The sequence below is a fragment of the Phocoena sinus genome, chromosome 14, assembly GCF_008692025.1.
Source record: "Phocoena sinus isolate mPhoSin1 chromosome 14, mPhoSin1.pri, whole genome shotgun sequence".
In the NCBI taxonomy this organism is placed as follows: domain Eukaryota; kingdom Metazoa; phylum Chordata; class Mammalia; order Artiodactyla; family Phocoenidae; genus Phocoena; species Phocoena sinus.
The window spans coordinates 62,500,186-62,515,505 of record NC_045776.1 but is presented as its reverse complement, the minus strand read 5'-3'; the positions used below and the strand labels follow the sequence as shown (position 1 = coordinate 62,515,505).

Sequence of the window (15,320 nt, the reverse complement as noted above, 5' to 3'; positions counted from 1 at the left end):
ACCTGTTACAGCCCCATGGGGATGTCTGCAGGCTGGGGTGAGCCCCACCTGGGAAACCGGAACAAGGCAGTCAGCCAGCCTGCAGGTCCATCTCTGACCAAGCAGGTGCTGGGGAAGGTGGACACGGCCCTACAGCAGTGCCAGATGTGGTCTGTCCAGTGCCCAGCCTTTTGGGGCCCGTGTGTGGCACCGTCCCCAGTCCCACTCGGCCTTGTTTGGGGAAGAGAGAGTAGATTCAGACCAGCTGCAGCACTTCTGCATGTGCCCAGCTGGCAAGGGATGAAGCAGAGTTGGTTTGCATCCACCTAAATCCACAGGTACCCCCAGCTCTGACCTGGTGCTCCAGCCCCAAGGCCCCCAAGTGGTTGGACCTCTGGCCACCTCGGAGGCTCCCTTGGGCCCCAGCAGAGGGTGGGGTCCTAGACCCCAGGATCACCCCTCCTGGTTGAGGCCCACCTGTGCCCAAGACCAGCCACTGGCCAGGACTCCACCCCAGGCCTCAGGACCCAGCTAACCACCCAGGATCAAGCCCACTCCTCTTTGTGTGTAGAAAGGGGACGCATGTGGGAAAACCACCCTGGGGACTCGGAGCTGAAACCCTGCTGGACACAGCAGACACACACCGAGGGCCACCTCTGACACCCAGCAAACGATGGGAGCAGCTCACGGAGAGAGCTGAGCCTCGGAAGACAGGAGGTTCCTTTGTTGTTTTTTTAATTTTTAATTTTTCTTACAAAAATTTAGATGTTTACCCATAGTCTTATTTTGGTTTTGTTTTTAATCGTTTTCATTAGTGTTTTTCTTGTTTTTAAGTCACAAACAGCAGGCACTGAACAGCAGTCCCCCACTGCTGCTGCCAAAGGTCAGTCCCAGAGGCGCTACTCAGGGGCCAGAGCCAAGCAGGGAGGGCGCTCCAGGCATCGGGGGTGGGCGGGGCCCTCCAAAGCCTCTCTGTAGGTCGCCTCCCACTCAGGGCCCAGGGAAGCCCCTCCACCCTTGGGTTCAGACTCCCTTCACTGAGCCCCCTCCCTGCCTGGCTGCGGGGCCCCAGGGGCCCACCCCCACCCAGCTCCTCAGGGGCCCCGCCAGCCCCAAAGCAAAGCCAGGTGCCCAGCCCTGGGCCCCACCGGGCTCCCACTGGCACACAGCACCATATCAGTAAACTAACTCGCCTGGGAGTTAGAAGAGGGGAGCGAGGGCGGGAGGGCACGCGTGTCCAGAACCCACAGCTCCAGGGAAAGAGGAGCTGCCTACCCCCGCCGCCAGGGGCTCCCAGCTCCACGGCGGGGTCTGCGCAGGCCGCCTGGAGGTCCTTTCCCCGAGGTCCCTTCTTCCGAGATCCGACCCTAAGAGCAAACGGCTGGGCCCAGGCCCTGAGGAGGAAGAGGGGAAGGCTGAGCAGGCCTGGTAGCAGGGCGATGGACGCGTGGGTGAAGGCGGCTGCCTCAGGTGGTCCTCGGGGGGCCCTATGCTGGGGGCATTGGAAGGTGTGGACCACCCCTGTTCTCACCCCGTGACCTCCAGGCCCTGATGGCACAGGGCCTGAGCCAGGCTGCAGGCCAGGGAGCCCCTCCCTCAGCCCCCAGCCTGGGCTTCCCTCCGCTGGGCCTTCAGGCCTGCTGAGCTCGAGGTGGCCCTGCGGGGAGCGTGCGGAGAATGGAGCAGGCAGGCAGGCAGACCGGATGGAGAGAAGGCCCCGCCCAGAGGACGAACACCAGATGAGAACAAGAACGTACCAGGCATGCAAGCTAGACCCAGGAGTCAACAGGCTGAGGCTTAGCATCCCCCACGGCATCCACCAGCCTGACCGCGGGTCTGCTGGGCCCGGGAGGAGGAACCTTCCTGCCGGGGTCGGGCTGCAGGGCGGTGGGCAGGAGGGCGTTAGAGGCAGAACAGAGCAGGTTAGTCCGAGCTGGCAAGTTGGGGCTGGGCTGGTCAGCAGGGCAGGGTGAGAGCCGGGGTGCAGGCGAGGAGAGGCCTGAGGTCCGGGGGAGCCAAACCAGCGGGGCTCGGAGAGGCAGGGTTGGCACAGAGCAGATAGCAGGGGCTGCCCTGGAGGCAAGACCATGCAGAGGAGGGCACACGTGCGCCCTCTGTCCCGGCCCCTCCCTCCCAGCGGGTGCGAGTTTTTAACCACCTGCACCCACAGGCTGGCTCTGACGTGAGGTTCCCGAGGCAGAAGGGCCACACCCCGAACGGGTCTCCTAGCCCAACTGCCCTGCAGGTGAGCCCCACCCCAGGCCCCAGACCAAACCTTGCCTGGGCCCCTCTCCAGGTGACCCCCGGACACACCACCTCCCTGGACACCTGCCCACAGCCACTCACTTTCAACGATTCCTTCTCAGAGGCCTCCCCTGCAGGGTCACTGCCTCGAGCCCTGCACTCCCTCCCGTCAACGGCGGAGTATCCATCTGTGGGATGGAGGCAGGAGAGGACTCTGAGGCAGGCACCAGGCATGGATCTCCCTCTCAGCCCAGGATGCATCTGGAGAGGGCCCCCACCTAGCCTGCTCTGAGCCAGGCCTTCTCACGGCCCCTCCCGTGTGGTGGGCCTTGCAGCCTCTCCCCTGTTCCCCACCAGCAACTCAGAACCCTCCAGCTGCCCCCTCAGCTGCCAGACAGGACACCCTGGCTGGGCAGTGACCCCTCCCTGGCTGCCCCACCCCTCACCCCTGAGCACCCCTAAACCAAATCTTTTTTCCAACCACACCTCCTCGGAAGGTCCTCCCCACACAGAGTATAAGCAGCCTGTACCTGCACCTGCCCTCACCTGGGCCAAGTGCCTCCATGGGGATCACGTCCCGGCTGCCTGGCTTCTCGCCGTCTGCAAGGTACGAGCGGGTGGCTGGCTGGTTGCAGCGGTGGCAGGGGACCAGGGCTGGCCTCAGCCTGGTGCCAAGGTGAACACCACGGGTGGAGAGGATTGGGGAGGGGAAGGGAGGGGGCCATCTTCCTGGAGGAAGGTCGGCCTCCCTCTACCCCTCAGCAGGGTGGAAGGACACTCCTGAACCTCAGGATGGACCCCTGCCTCATACTCACCCAGGCTCTTGTCCACCAGCGGCAGTGTGCTATCGTCCAAGCCTCCGGGACTCGGTGGTGCCTTGGGGCCCTTGGCATTAGCAGAACCCGACTAGGGGGAGGAGGGCACATAACAGACGGGGTGGGTCGGGGTGCTCCCACGGGGTACCCAGCCTGGGTGAAGTGAGAGAGAAGGGCCGGGTGGGCCGAACCTGGAAGCGTGCCTTGGTCCAGCCGTCCCTCTGCAGAGCACCACGCAGCTCCTTGTAACTCCACACCGTCTGCAGCACATGGGATGCGGCCTTCGCCTCGCGCACCGATTGGCTGTGGTCCGGGCTGGGGTCAGTGTCTGGCCAAGACGGCCCTGCTCTGCCCCCACCTAGGCCCCGCCCACCTGGGGGGCACCTCCTGCCCACCTAAGCCCCACCCACCCACCTGGAGGCGCCAAGTGCCACCAGCGCAGGCACGCCGCGGGCCTGCAGCAGCGAGCGTGCGTTGTCCAGGCTGTCAGACACGATCTCGTGGATGGTGTTGAGCACGGCCACCACTGTGTCCTCCTCCAGACAGGCCCCGGGCTGCGCGGGTGCCTGCGCGCTGCGCACATTTCGCACGAGCTCGGCCATGGCGTAGCTCCCTGCAGGCAGGGGCTGTAAGGACACTCCGGTGCTGGCAGGAGGGGGGCCACGAGGAGCGGGTGGCCCAGGCCCCAGACCCCCGTCCCCGCCCTCACCGATGAGGTCCTTGTTGCGCCGGTCCAGCGAGAGGTTGCGCAGGGCGATGGCGACGGCGCGCACCACCTTGTCGGTCTCCGACTGCAGCAGCTCCACCAGCACCGGCAGCCCACGCTCCTTGCGCACTGTGGCGCGGATGTACGTGGCCCACTGCGGCGGGGGTGCGAGGTGTGCTCAGTGCTGGCCGCGCCGCACACACCAAGACACTCGCCTACCTGAGCCCTGACCGCTCCTCCGGCTGGACTGTTCTGCTCCCCCGCCTGACAAAGCCCTCCCCCAGCAGCTCCCCCACCATCTCCACCGGGAATGCTCCTGGGATTCCCTCGGCCTCCTCCCTGCCAGGCTTGGCCTCTCACCACCCAGTTGCCAGCACTGAGGTTCTGCAGGGCACCGGCTGCGGCCTCCAGAGTATTGAAGTTCCGACTCTCCGTCAGGAGGGACAGGTAGAGACGCACTACCTCGGGCTGGTACAGCAGCTCGAAGCCTGCGCACGGAGCACCCGCAGCCCACAGTCACCCAGGCCGCCCCATCACCCCCTACCCCCTCCTCAGCCCTCCCAGGGAAGGGCAAGCTGTGGCCCAGTATGGCTGTGGCATCATCAGGAATGTTTAGCAGCAACATGTTCACCCCTTAGCCACCGAAGAGTAAAAAGCCTTCCCACTTCACAAGGCAATCAACCCAAGCTCTGAGGTAGCAGTGGGTTTAGGCGAGGTCATTCTTCCTTGACCCCACTGCCAAAGAAATGGGACCTGCCTGATGCTGGAGCTTCCGGGAGGCCTGGGGTGGGGAGGGAGGCAGTAACCACAGCTGCTCCCCTAGCAACAGGACTCAGACTCCCTAGCAACAGCCCCCCCACCCGTATATAAGGCCCACCCTCCCTGTCAGAGCCACTCAACCACTCCTCGTCCCTCATCAATTGAGGCTCCAGCCTGGCAGCAGAGCCACCCCACAGTGCTCCAGAGAGGAGGGCGGAGCAGCCTTCCAAGTCTGCCCCCATATTTAGGCTTCTGTGTCCCTGGACATTTCCTCCCCTCCCCCGCACACCCCACATGTTATCACTCCTTCTCCAGTTCTCATGTCCCATACTCCTTCCACTCCAGCCTCCTGTCCCCAAAATGCTCCAAGCACTTGCCCCTGCAGGGCATTTGCATGGGCTGGTCCCTCTGCCTGTGATGCTTCCCCCCAGACCTCCCACGGTTGCGCTGCTGCACCCTGCTCTTGGGCATCTGGGCTTGCAGGGCAGACCCCTCTCACCCAGGCTGGATTCCCAGTGCACAGAGAAGTGCCACACAGAGTGGGGCTCCGATGGACACAGGGAGCGAGAAGCTTGAACCACTCCCCGACATGATCTGAGTGATCTTGCCCAGCCTCCCAACTGGATCTGACTGCACCTCGGGGCTCCAAAATCCCTAGGAGTGAACCCGGGCTTCTCGGCTGGCACAGGAGGCCCTGCCCAGCTAGCCCTCACTCCAATCCCTGCCAGCCTCTCATGTGCTATGTGACCTGGCAAGTGCCTGGCTCCTCCCTGCCTCTGCGCCCACACCCTGCCTGAAATGACCTGTGGCACAGACCCTGATTCTGAGCCCTGAGCAGGTGCCCAGGGACTGCACAGTCCTCCAAGGAACCCCACACCTGTAGGCCTCAGTTTCCCCACGAGATCTCCAAGGCCCTTCAGCCGTTTGGTGGTACAAAGCTTAACTCCTGGACAGGCCTGGGCCTGGATTCCACCTCCCACTGCTCACCTTTGGCAGCCTCAGTCCGCTTGGGTAGGTCCAGAGTGTCAAAGTTCCGGTCCATCTCACCAACCCTCTTTCCTGGAACAGAAGGGCAGTGGGAGGTGAGGTGGACCCTGCAGGGTGCAGGTATGTGTCAGGAGGGGCGAGGACAGCACCCCCACATCCAAGACTGGGCACCAAGAGGCCTGAGAACAGAGCACTGCTCTGAGTCCAGGCAGGCAGCTCTGCCCAAAGGGCAGTGGTAGCAGTTAGACCTAGGGAGGTCCGAGCCCTGCCTGAGCTGCCAGGACTCATCCTCCATCGGGTGCTGGGAGCTGCACTGCAGATCCTCCCGATGGGCTCCTTGGGGCCACCATGTGTGTGAACTGAGGGGCCCAGGAGCCCAGACTGGGGCAGGGAGGTGCAGACAGGGAAGCCAAGGGCTGGCAGGGACAGGACTTGCCTGGCTGCACAGTGAGGCAGGGCTGGAGCCAAGAATCCCACTCATGGGGAAACTTGCCCCTGTCTGGGGCCAGGACCCAGCCCTGGGCTCTGCTGGCCAGGAGACCCCCCACTCGCAGGCCCCTGCAGCAGCCCCACCTAACACCCGTCAGCCTCGGCCTGCACACCTCCGTGAGAGCCAGCTCACCACCTCCCGGCTGCCCTCCCGCTCAGATGAGGAACCTTCCCCTTCCTGGAAGGCAGAGCTGAGTTCAGACAATCAGGGGCCTGCCGTACCCAGCCTCCTGGGGCATTTGCATGGTCCCTCCATCTGAGCCACACCTGGCCCATCCCATCAGAGGGGCAGACCCTGCTCCCCAGTGCCCCTGGGAATGGACATGCCCAGGCCCTATCCACCCTCGGCTCTGAGGTTACAGAGGGACAGCCCCTCGGCCTCCCAAACAGCCCCAGGCTGACATTCCTGCAGTTGTCATGTCCACACAGTTGCCATGGAGATGGCTGCCCGGAGAAGGAACTGGGATCAGGACTTCCCAAGGATGAAAGGTCCTGCAGTTGTCATGGAGATGGCTGCCTGAGCAATGGGGGCGGGGAGGGGTCCCTGGTGCCCACTGCACCCGCCAGGCCTGCATGGCAGGACAAACAGGGACTTACCTTCATGGAACCACTCTTCTGGGCGGCCGGAGGAAGCACAGGAGAGAGGAGAGGAGCCTGAGCGGGCAGCACCCCCATTCCCTCCCAGGAAGTATAGGACAGAGGGACGGGGGCTCTCACCCCGATTACTTTTGGGGGCTGAGTGCCCACAAGTGGGACGGGGATCAGAAAAGGCCAACGCAGTGGGGCAGGTGAAGGCAGTGTACAGACCCCTGGCAGCTGCACCCGAGGTAGGGACGGGGTGAGGCAGGTGGGGTGCTGCCCCCTGGGCTCCCCAGGGTCCTCGGGTGTCCTGCCACTGCCAGGAGGCGGCGCTGTCCTCGGCACTTCCAAACTTGGGCCCCCAAGGCCCTTCCTGGAGCTGAGGGCCTGGGTCCAGGCACTAGGGGGGACCACTGCACAGGTGGTCTTAGGCACCCTCCTTGGCTCCCTGAATGTGTCCCCGGTGGGTGTGGAGGACCTTCGGCTTGGCAGGGTCGGGGGGCCTAGAGCAGTACCCCAGTCCCACCCACACACCTTTGGCCTTCTTGCCACCAAAGCAGCCGGCGTCCTCCCTCCTCCGGCGCTGGGCACCCATGGCACTGCCCGGGGGCCTGGGCTCGGCCTCCTGGTACCTGTCAGCCCCCGGCACCTCCTTGTGCACGTGGTAGGAGAGGTTCCGCACGATGCACACGCAGTTCTCCACTGACTGCAGGGAGAGGGGGCTAGGGTACCGCTGGGGGGCACGGGACACTGACCGCTCCCCCAGGGAAGATGCCACAGCTCGTGAGTGCAGAAGGGACCGGGTGTAGGATGGGAAGGCCTGGGTTAGGGGCCCACTCGGGCGAAACCCAGGGAGGGGCTGAGGAAGGAGGGGGGAGCACCTACCACACGCGGGACCTGGTCCAGGGCTTCAGGGCACACCTGCTGCCCCGCGCCACACACCCATCCCCTGTGCCGCCTGGATAGTCCAGGGCTCCTGCTCCGTTCCCCGACCCTTCATGGGAGGCTGCGATACTGACCCTGCCTGGGGCCTGCCAGGGCCTCCCTGCCTACCTTGTTGTCCGTGTCCTTCCTGCCCACGGCTGACTGCAGGGCGTGCAGGAGTGCGTCCACCAGCCCCTCACACTCACGGAGTCGCCGCCGGGCCTCTGCACCATCTGAGCTCACATTCCTGTGTGGCCAAGAGCAAGCCCTGTGACCCCAGCTCCAGCTCCGGGGTCTCATCTCATCTGCAGAACGTGCTCTGTGCCATGCCGTCAGGGCTGCTAGCAGATGACAAGAGGCTAGCAGTGAAGGTGAAGCAGCAATGGCCTGACTGCTGAGACCCCAGGAGGGGGCCCTGGCCTGGCATCTGTGTGGGGTGGGGGGCTCCCCTGACTCCCAGCTGAACTGCAAAGGGACAGAAGTGAATCCAGACGCCTGAATCTGTGCAGTTCAGGGCTCCACCCTGTGCTAAGGACCCCAGAGGGCCATGGGGGGATATCCTGATGGACAGACAGGACCGAGGGGACGCAGGACTGCCTGTGGGGTCTCTGCAGGGCCTCCAAGGGTGGTGGGGGGAGGGCAGGGGTCACAAGGAGGTGGGATGAGGCCTCTGAGGTAGACTGGAGAGGAGGATCCTAGCTCCCCTTCCCTGGGTGTCACAGGGATGGGTCGAAGCTGGGCAGGGATGGAGCAGGGGTACATGGGAGGGTGGCAGACATCCAGAGGCTGCCTGTGGGGGTGAGTACAGCCCCATCAGGCACATTCTCGGGACTCGGGCAGAAACTGTGACCTGGCTCTGACGCCGAGGCCTGGGTGGCTAGCTGTCTTCCATGTTATCTGGGACACAGGGACGTGGCTATTCCTAGGACAGCTGTCCCCAGGTGTGCACGCAGGCTCTGGTGCCTGGCTCCTGCCTCCTTGGGTGGGAACAGCCCTGGGAGGCTTCGAGGGGCACCTGAGCAAGGCCCCACGCACACCTCAAGCAGCCTGATGTGTTCTTGAAGACAGTCGTCCACTCAGCATCCCGTGGCTTGGAGTCTTCGTTGGGCTCTGGCTCCCAGCCCGAGTGTGGCACAATGACCTCATGGGTCAGCGTCTGCAGGCCGTGGTCAATGATGACCATCTTCAGGGGTTCGTAGGACGACAGGTTCCAGAGTGTGCCTGCAGGGTGCCATCGACCCGCCAGTGCTGACCACAGGCACTGTCCCCACAGGACCAGCTCAGGACCCACCCTGCCCTCTTCAGGCCCCAGCTCACGCCGCTAGACAGGAGTGACAAAAGCCACAAGAGGCCCTGGGTGCTGCTCTGGTGTGGGTGAGATGCACATGCCACACCGAGAGGGGGCTCCCCGGGGGGGAGAAGGAGCCCCCTAGAGGCCAGGACACAGGAGGGGCTGGCAGGGAGCCTAGAGCTGGCATGTGCCTTTTCCCCACCCCTTCCCAGCCACCCAGGCAGGTGGGACTATGCTCCTGGGGCCACGCCAAGAGGGGATCATCACATGACCCTGACCAGCCATGGTCCCCACCACTGCCCTGCTGGGGGGGCCAGAGAGCCAGAGAGGCAGGACCCAGAGTAGTCATGGTGGGGACATGGGAGCTGGCGGGGAGGGGGCCAGCGCCAGCCCCACCTGTGGCGGCCAAGTCCAGCGGTAGAGACCTGACACAGTACCTAAGCCTGACTCCCGACTGAACCGCGACGCAGGCGGCCGGGCGCCTCACCTGTGACGAGCTCGCGGACCTCGCTGTCCCGGGCAGCCCTCAGCAGGCGCACCAGGGCAGGCACACCACCGCAGTCCCGGATGGCGGCCTTGTTGTCAGCATCCCTGCCATACGAGAGGTTCCGCAGTGCCCCACAGGCCCGGCGCCGCACCTCTGCCCGCGGGTGGTCCAGCAGGGCCACAAGCAGCGGCAGCCCCCGCAGCTGCCGCACGCGGCGCTTGACACCCTCGTTCTCAAAGCACAGGTGCTGCAGGTAGGCGGCCGCGTTGGCCTTCACGGGGTCCACGGGGTGCCGCAGCATGGCCAGCACCTCGGGCAGCTCGGGGTCCCGCCAGCGCGGCTCCTTGCGGGCACTGTCCACCGAGGGTGAGTGCCGCACTGCCCGGTCCAGGCTGCCCAGGCTGCCATGTTCCGGCTGGGCCAGGGGCGCCGTCGTGGCTGGGAAGGGGGGCCGCTCCTCCATCAGCTCACCGCCATCGTCCGCCACGTCCTCGTAGGCCCTGTGCAGGTGAGCACGGTGCATGACCGTCCTCTCGCGGCTGCTGGCTGGCCTTGCCCCCAAGCGGCCCCATCACACATTCTCCGGGGGACGACCATGAACCCATGGGGCAGGGCTGAGCCTAGAGCATCGTCGGTGCTGAGGGTCATACCCGACCCAGCAAGAACTAACTCACAGCCAGTGATAGAGCCAAACCCCAGCCAATGTCATCAGAACTTGTATCCCTCCCAGATGGGAGCTCACTCATTCCCATCACCAGGCAGTTTCCCTGACTCCCAGCTAAATGTGTTTCTACGAAACATCTGTCTGTGACTGGGGTCCCACCTCCCCATGAGGCCATGTCTGGCTAGTGCACCCCTTGCACATAGCCAGCCTGGTAGGCATCTGAGGGGCCTCAGGCCACCAGTTCTCCAGGGCACAAGATGTCAAACCTACTTCCTAGGTGAGGGATTGAGGCTGGGGGTGGGCGAGTGTCTCGCCTGTGGCCACAAAGCATAATCCAGACCCAGGCAGTGGTCATGTTCCCACCTGACAGAGAAGCTGAGGGCCGGGGAGACAGAACCAAAGGCTGCAGAGAGAAGGGAAGGACCGAGGGCGTGGGTTCTGGGTGCTCCTGTGATGGGGGAGGGGCTGGGGCCCAAGCTCAGGAAAATGCCCTGGGTCCCTTGGGCTTGTGTCTTCCGGGCCATCTGGCTGGAGCACGGGCAGCAGGCATGGACGCGTCACCAGCTTCTCTTGCTCCAGACCCACAGGGAGGGTGCCCAGTGCAATCCCACAGCCCAGAGCCCGCCCTTGCCGCTGTCCCTGAGAAGAGCCAAGGCCAATTCAAACTAACGTGTGCGTTATTAACACTGCACCGCAGCGAGACTACCCGTGTGGTACTCTGCAAGGAGTGGAAGGCAGGCTTCCCGGAGGCAGTGACAGCTCATGGGGGCTCACCTGGTGCGCAGGCCCCGCCCACAGTCTGGCCTCCTCCGTGCGGCTGTGCCACAGTCAGGCTCCAGCTCCGGGCCCCCCTCGTCCTCAGCAGCCAGGCTGCGAGTGTCGTCCTCCAAGCCATATGGCTCTGCCTGGAACCGCTCGGGCTGGGAGCGGCCAGCTGGTGGACCAGGCTCAGGGCCTGCGGGGAAGGCCTCCCGGCGGCTGGGCAGCGTGAAGCAGCCATCACCAGGGCCTGGGCCCAGGGGGCCTCCACGCGGAGGCCGCACACCCAGCCCGCGGGACAGGCTGCCATAGCTGGGGACGTCGCGGGGCTCGTCAGGAAAGCCGCCTCCGCTGCCAAGGCAGGTGCGGGAGAGTGTGGCCGCCGGGCCACCCCCGCGCAGCAGGAAGTGTCGGTCCAGGGGGCCATCGGTGAAGGGGCCCAGTGGGTGGCCACCGTCCAGCAGGGGGAGGCCATCGGGGCCCACGGGCACCTGGCGCACTGTTCGAGTGGTCACCGTCTTGACTGTCTTGGTGACCTGGTGGGTGAGGGGCAGCCTATGGGCTGGCAGCCTGAAAGGCCAGGGTGGCCTCAGCCCTCCACCTGAATAATGGGTGGCCCGCAGGAGGCCAGGGCGAGGTGTACCTTGGTCTCAGTGCGACGAGTGGTGCCATCTTCCGATGTGACGATGGACACATGGGAGGTGGGGGTGCCAGGGTCCTCCTCCACCGTCACTGTCTCCTCCAGCACCTCAGGCGCCTCCGGCATCATGGCCAAAGAGGCCTGGCTGCCCGGGCTCTGCTCCTGGGCAAGGGGGCAGGTGTTGGTGGGAGGACCCCGTGCTCAGCAGCCCTGGGGCAAGGACGCTCGTGCTGGCCTGGACGCCAGGAGGGCCTTCTTCCTCTGCCCCAGGGCCTGTCTCAGCCCCGGCTCGTGAGGACAGCAGCACATTCTTGCCTCTGAAAGCCAAGGGGCTGGTCCCCACCCCAGGTCCTCCTTGGGCTGATCTAGTGGATAAGGCCCTGGGCCCAGCGGCGCAGTTTTGGGCAGCCCTGTCTAAGCTGTAAGCCCAGCTGCCACAGCTCCTGGAGGCCCAAGCACCCACAGGACACTCTCCTGACGTCACTCATCACCCTTGCCTGTGCCCTCCCTAAAGGATGGCTCTTTCCTGTGCCTCCTCCCTGCCCACCCCAGAAACCTTGAGTGCAGGGGGTGGCAATTTCAGCATTGTTCACCGACTCCCTGTGGCCACACCCAGGCTCCCGCCATCCCCAAGGCCAGCTAGACGCCCTCGCAGGACAGAAATACCCAACTCCCAGAATGCCCTGCGCACTCAGAACACCAAAATACCCTTGCCCCTTCCAGCCCAGATACTCTTGGGGTGCTGAGTGGGCAGGGCCTGGCCCTACCTCACTCGGGCCAGTGGCTGGTACCCCTCACTGAGGCCCTGCGTGTCATATCAGAGAGCCCAGAGAGGGTGGATTCAGGCCAATGTGGGCCCAGCTGATCCTTGATGGGAACCCTGGTGTCCCCTCCCTATACACCCCCGGGTCTCCCCAGCCTTGGCCCTCAGCTCTCAGCCCCCCTTGCCAACATCCCCACAGGCAAGATGGTGCTGGAGAGAGGCTCTTCTAAAGCCCACAGGCCTACTGGCCAGATTCACCAGTGGGGAAACTGAGGCTCAGAGAGGACAGGCCAGCCCACAGCACAGCTGGGCTGGACCCCTGCTATGCTGAGTGGCACAGGGACCCCAGGCCTCTGACCACCTGGGTCCCCCCCACCATGCCAACATCCCAGGATCAGCGTCTGGCCAGGACGGGTAGGAGCTGAAACCCAAGCTGCAGTGGGCGGGCACGGGGGAGCACATTCCCAGGCAGCCAGGGCCGGGTCAGCAGGAGGACAGGTCCTGCTCCAGGGCCCAGGCCCGTGCCTTGTGGGATGGGTCCCCGCCTGGGCCCCAGGCCCCTGAGGCCTGCACAGACAGGGAGCTGAGGCCCAGGAAAGGCCAGCAGCTCAACCTGCATCTGCCTGGCACCAGAGCCCTGCTCTGCTCCCGTCCCTGGGACCGGGAACATGCAAGGCAAGGCTCCCAGGGCCACCTTCCCATCCCCGGGCCCAGGAGCATGCAAGGCAAGGTGCCCAGGGCTGCCCTCGGGGCCTACCTCCCGAGGGCCTTGGGTGTGAAGTCTCCCCAGGTTGGGGTCCTGTCCTAAAAGAATGCATGTCCCGGGCTTCCCTGGTGGCGCAGTGGTTGGGAGTCCGCCTGCCGATGCGGGGGACGCGGGTTCGTGCCCCCGTCTGGGAAGATCCCACATGCCGCGGAGCGGCTGGGCCCGTGAGCCACGGCCGCTGGGCCTGCGCCTCCGGAGCCTGTGCTCCGCAATGGGAGAGGCCACAGCAGTGAGAGGCCCGCATACCGCAAAAAAAAAAAAAAAAAAAAAAAAAAAGAATGCATGTCCCCCCAAATACACACAGTGCTAAGGTTCTGGGCCCCTGCAGCCTCTTCAGGGGTCCCAGGAGAAGCCTGCACCAACCTGCTGGGAGCATCCCTCAGGCTCTGGTGACAGAGGAAGAGGTCACAGAATGTGCCCCCTCCCCCAGAAGCAGGGCTTCAGAGGACAATATGTGATTTTATGAAAAAGAGAAACTGAGGCCTGACAGAGGAGAAAGGACTACCCAGAACTGCACAAACTGCTAACGGGGGATTTCAGGCATCCACAGGGAAGGGCTTTCAGTCACATGTCACCCCTCTGGGGCAACAGCCTTGGCTGCCGCCTTCTCAGTCCTAGAATGCAAGTAGTATGCCTGTCAGGGACCTGGCCAGGAAGGAAGGATGCTGTTCCTTGGGAAAGAGAAGTAAACTGAGGCCTGGGGTGGGGACACGCTGGTATGCGGCTGGGCAGGGTGGCCTGGCTCTTCTCTGAGGGCACTGGGGAGCTGGGGCGGTTCTGGAGCAGAGGTTCAGGGACAGCATGTCCCTGCTGGGGCCTCGGCCGCCCCATCTGCACTTGGCAACTGTGGGAGCAAAAGTGTGGCTGGCAGTGAGCTCTCTGCTCAGCCGGGGAAGCAGGGGAGCAGCAAGGCCCCATGGCTACAAAGCACAGGGAACAGGGAGTGCAGGGAGCAGGACTGACAGGAGGGGACCAGGTTGTCCAGGACACTGCCAGGAGTACGAACCCCTTAGTAGGTATGCATACATTTGCATACATTTAACCCTCTCCGAGAAGAGCCATTACCCCCCTGGCCAGGCTTGGGCTGCTAGAGGGTGGCACAGGGGGTACACATCTTGGACCTCAGTGCCAGGGGGGCCTGGCTGCTGCTTCTCACTCCAGCCTGCAGACACAATGCAGAATTGGGGGGAAGAGGGGATGGGGGTCCAGGAGAGCCAGGAGCCCAACAAGGCCTGGCAACCCTGCAGCATCAGCCACCAACACCCAGCCCGGGCAGCCCGGCAGCGGGATCCCAAGGCCCCAAGAGCCCTGACTGGCAAATGACCTCAGGGAGCTAAAAATGGTGATGACTTCACCCCGGTGGGCAGGGAGGCGGAAGCGTGAGTCAGCCGGTGATCACAGGGAGGCCCGGCCCCCGTTACACATGCCTGGGCACACACATGCAGAAAGGGACCTGGACACACATGTGCACGAACACCCATCCCAGCTCCCCGGCCCAGGCACGTCAGTTCGCAGGCTCTCCCGACAGCACCCAGCACCGACATCCCCTCCTGCCTTCTACCTGCGTGTCCAGACTTTCTCAACCACCTATGCAGCATCTACCATGGGAGTCTCAGAGCCGGCAGGTGGGGGATCCAAGGCCTAGGGTAGAAGGAGCCCAAGGTCGACCCCTGGCTTGGGCCTCTGAAATGTCTTTGGGGTGAGAACATGGGGTCACAGACTGACCAGGACACAGTCAGCTCTCAACAGAGGCTGCTGACCAGGCTGCCTGGATCCTTGTCTGGCCTCAAGGCCCTGCTCTAGGGCCCCATGTCCCATGGCCACCTACCCAGGCTGGCCCACCTCAGGAACCCCCAGCCCTGCAGCCCCAGATTTCCCTCATACCCTAGACATGAACAACACCTGCAGCCTCCCCCACACCCCAAATTCCGCCAAGTCCTGTCAACTGCCTCACCCTCCCTCTGCCCTGGCACCATCCTTGCCTCTCTCGCTGGGATGACTGTCCAGCCTCCCATCAGCTCTCCCCAGGGCCCAAATCTGTCCCATGGTCCACTTGGTCCAGGGGCCCTGGGCCTGGACCAGCAAGGGGCTGCTGTACACTTCTGGAGTTTCCCATGAGCTCCTGTGAACTTGTGGGAGGGGCCGAGCCCAGGACTCCAAGCAGGGGCGGGAGTGACCAGTATCCCAGAAAGGTGGACCCAACCACTGCTCTCAAGAGGGTCTCCAGAGGCCCAGAGATGGAGGGCTCTGGCCCTGTCACACACCTGGGCTCAGCTTTCTTGTATGAAAACAAGAAGGACCTGGGGTGTCCAGGCCACAGGACAGGTGGGATAGTGCCAGTCCTGACTTTGTGACCAGATCTAAGGTGTGTGAGGCTCAGAAAAATGAGACATGGGACAAGACACAGAGGGGCCACCCCTGGGCAAAAGCCCACAGCAGCCTCTGAGGGCGCATGTGGGAATGGCGGA

At 64.1% G+C, this 15,320-nt stretch overlaps 1 protein-coding gene across 6 annotated transcripts in view; it reads right to left on the bottom strand.

The window, feature by feature from the left end:
* Positions 1-758: 758 nt before the first annotated feature.
* ARVCF (ARVCF delta catenin family member) overlaps positions 759-15,320 on the bottom strand; it is a 36,233-nt gene continuing 21,671 nt past the window's right edge. For 2 of the 6 annotated variants that reach the window (XM_032603257.1, XM_032603259.1), the window contains 16 exons: positions 11,327-11,485; positions 10,699-11,219; positions 9,261-9,760; positions 8,520-8,703; positions 7,612-7,729; positions 7,093-7,264; positions 5,491-5,562; positions 4,105-4,232; positions 3,748-3,898; positions 3,453-3,651; positions 3,230-3,341; positions 3,039-3,129; positions 2,770-2,823; positions 2,326-2,411; positions 1,737-1,856; positions 759-1,373 (listed from right to left, as the gene is read on the bottom strand). In XM_032603257.1, coding sequence (XP_032459148.1) covers positions 1,749-1,856; positions 2,326-2,411; positions 2,770-2,823; positions 3,039-3,129; positions 3,230-3,341; positions 3,453-3,651; positions 3,748-3,898; positions 4,105-4,232; positions 5,491-5,562; positions 7,093-7,264; positions 7,612-7,729; positions 8,520-8,703; positions 9,261-9,760; positions 10,699-11,219; positions 11,327-11,485 — 2,655 coding nt within the window. In that variant the 3' untranslated portion in view covers positions 759-1,373; positions 1,737-1,748. Of the gene's footprint in view, positions 1,374-1,736; positions 1,857-2,325; positions 2,412-2,769; positions 2,889-3,038; positions 3,130-3,229; positions 3,342-3,452; positions 3,652-3,747; positions 3,899-4,104; positions 4,233-5,490; positions 5,563-7,092; positions 7,265-7,611; positions 7,730-8,519; positions 8,704-9,260; positions 9,761-10,698; positions 11,220-11,326; positions 11,486-14,413; positions 14,494-15,320 lie in introns of those variants that run through there. The other 4 variants (XM_032603258.1, XM_032603262.1, XM_032603260.1 and 1 more) reach the window with 3 other exon arrangements.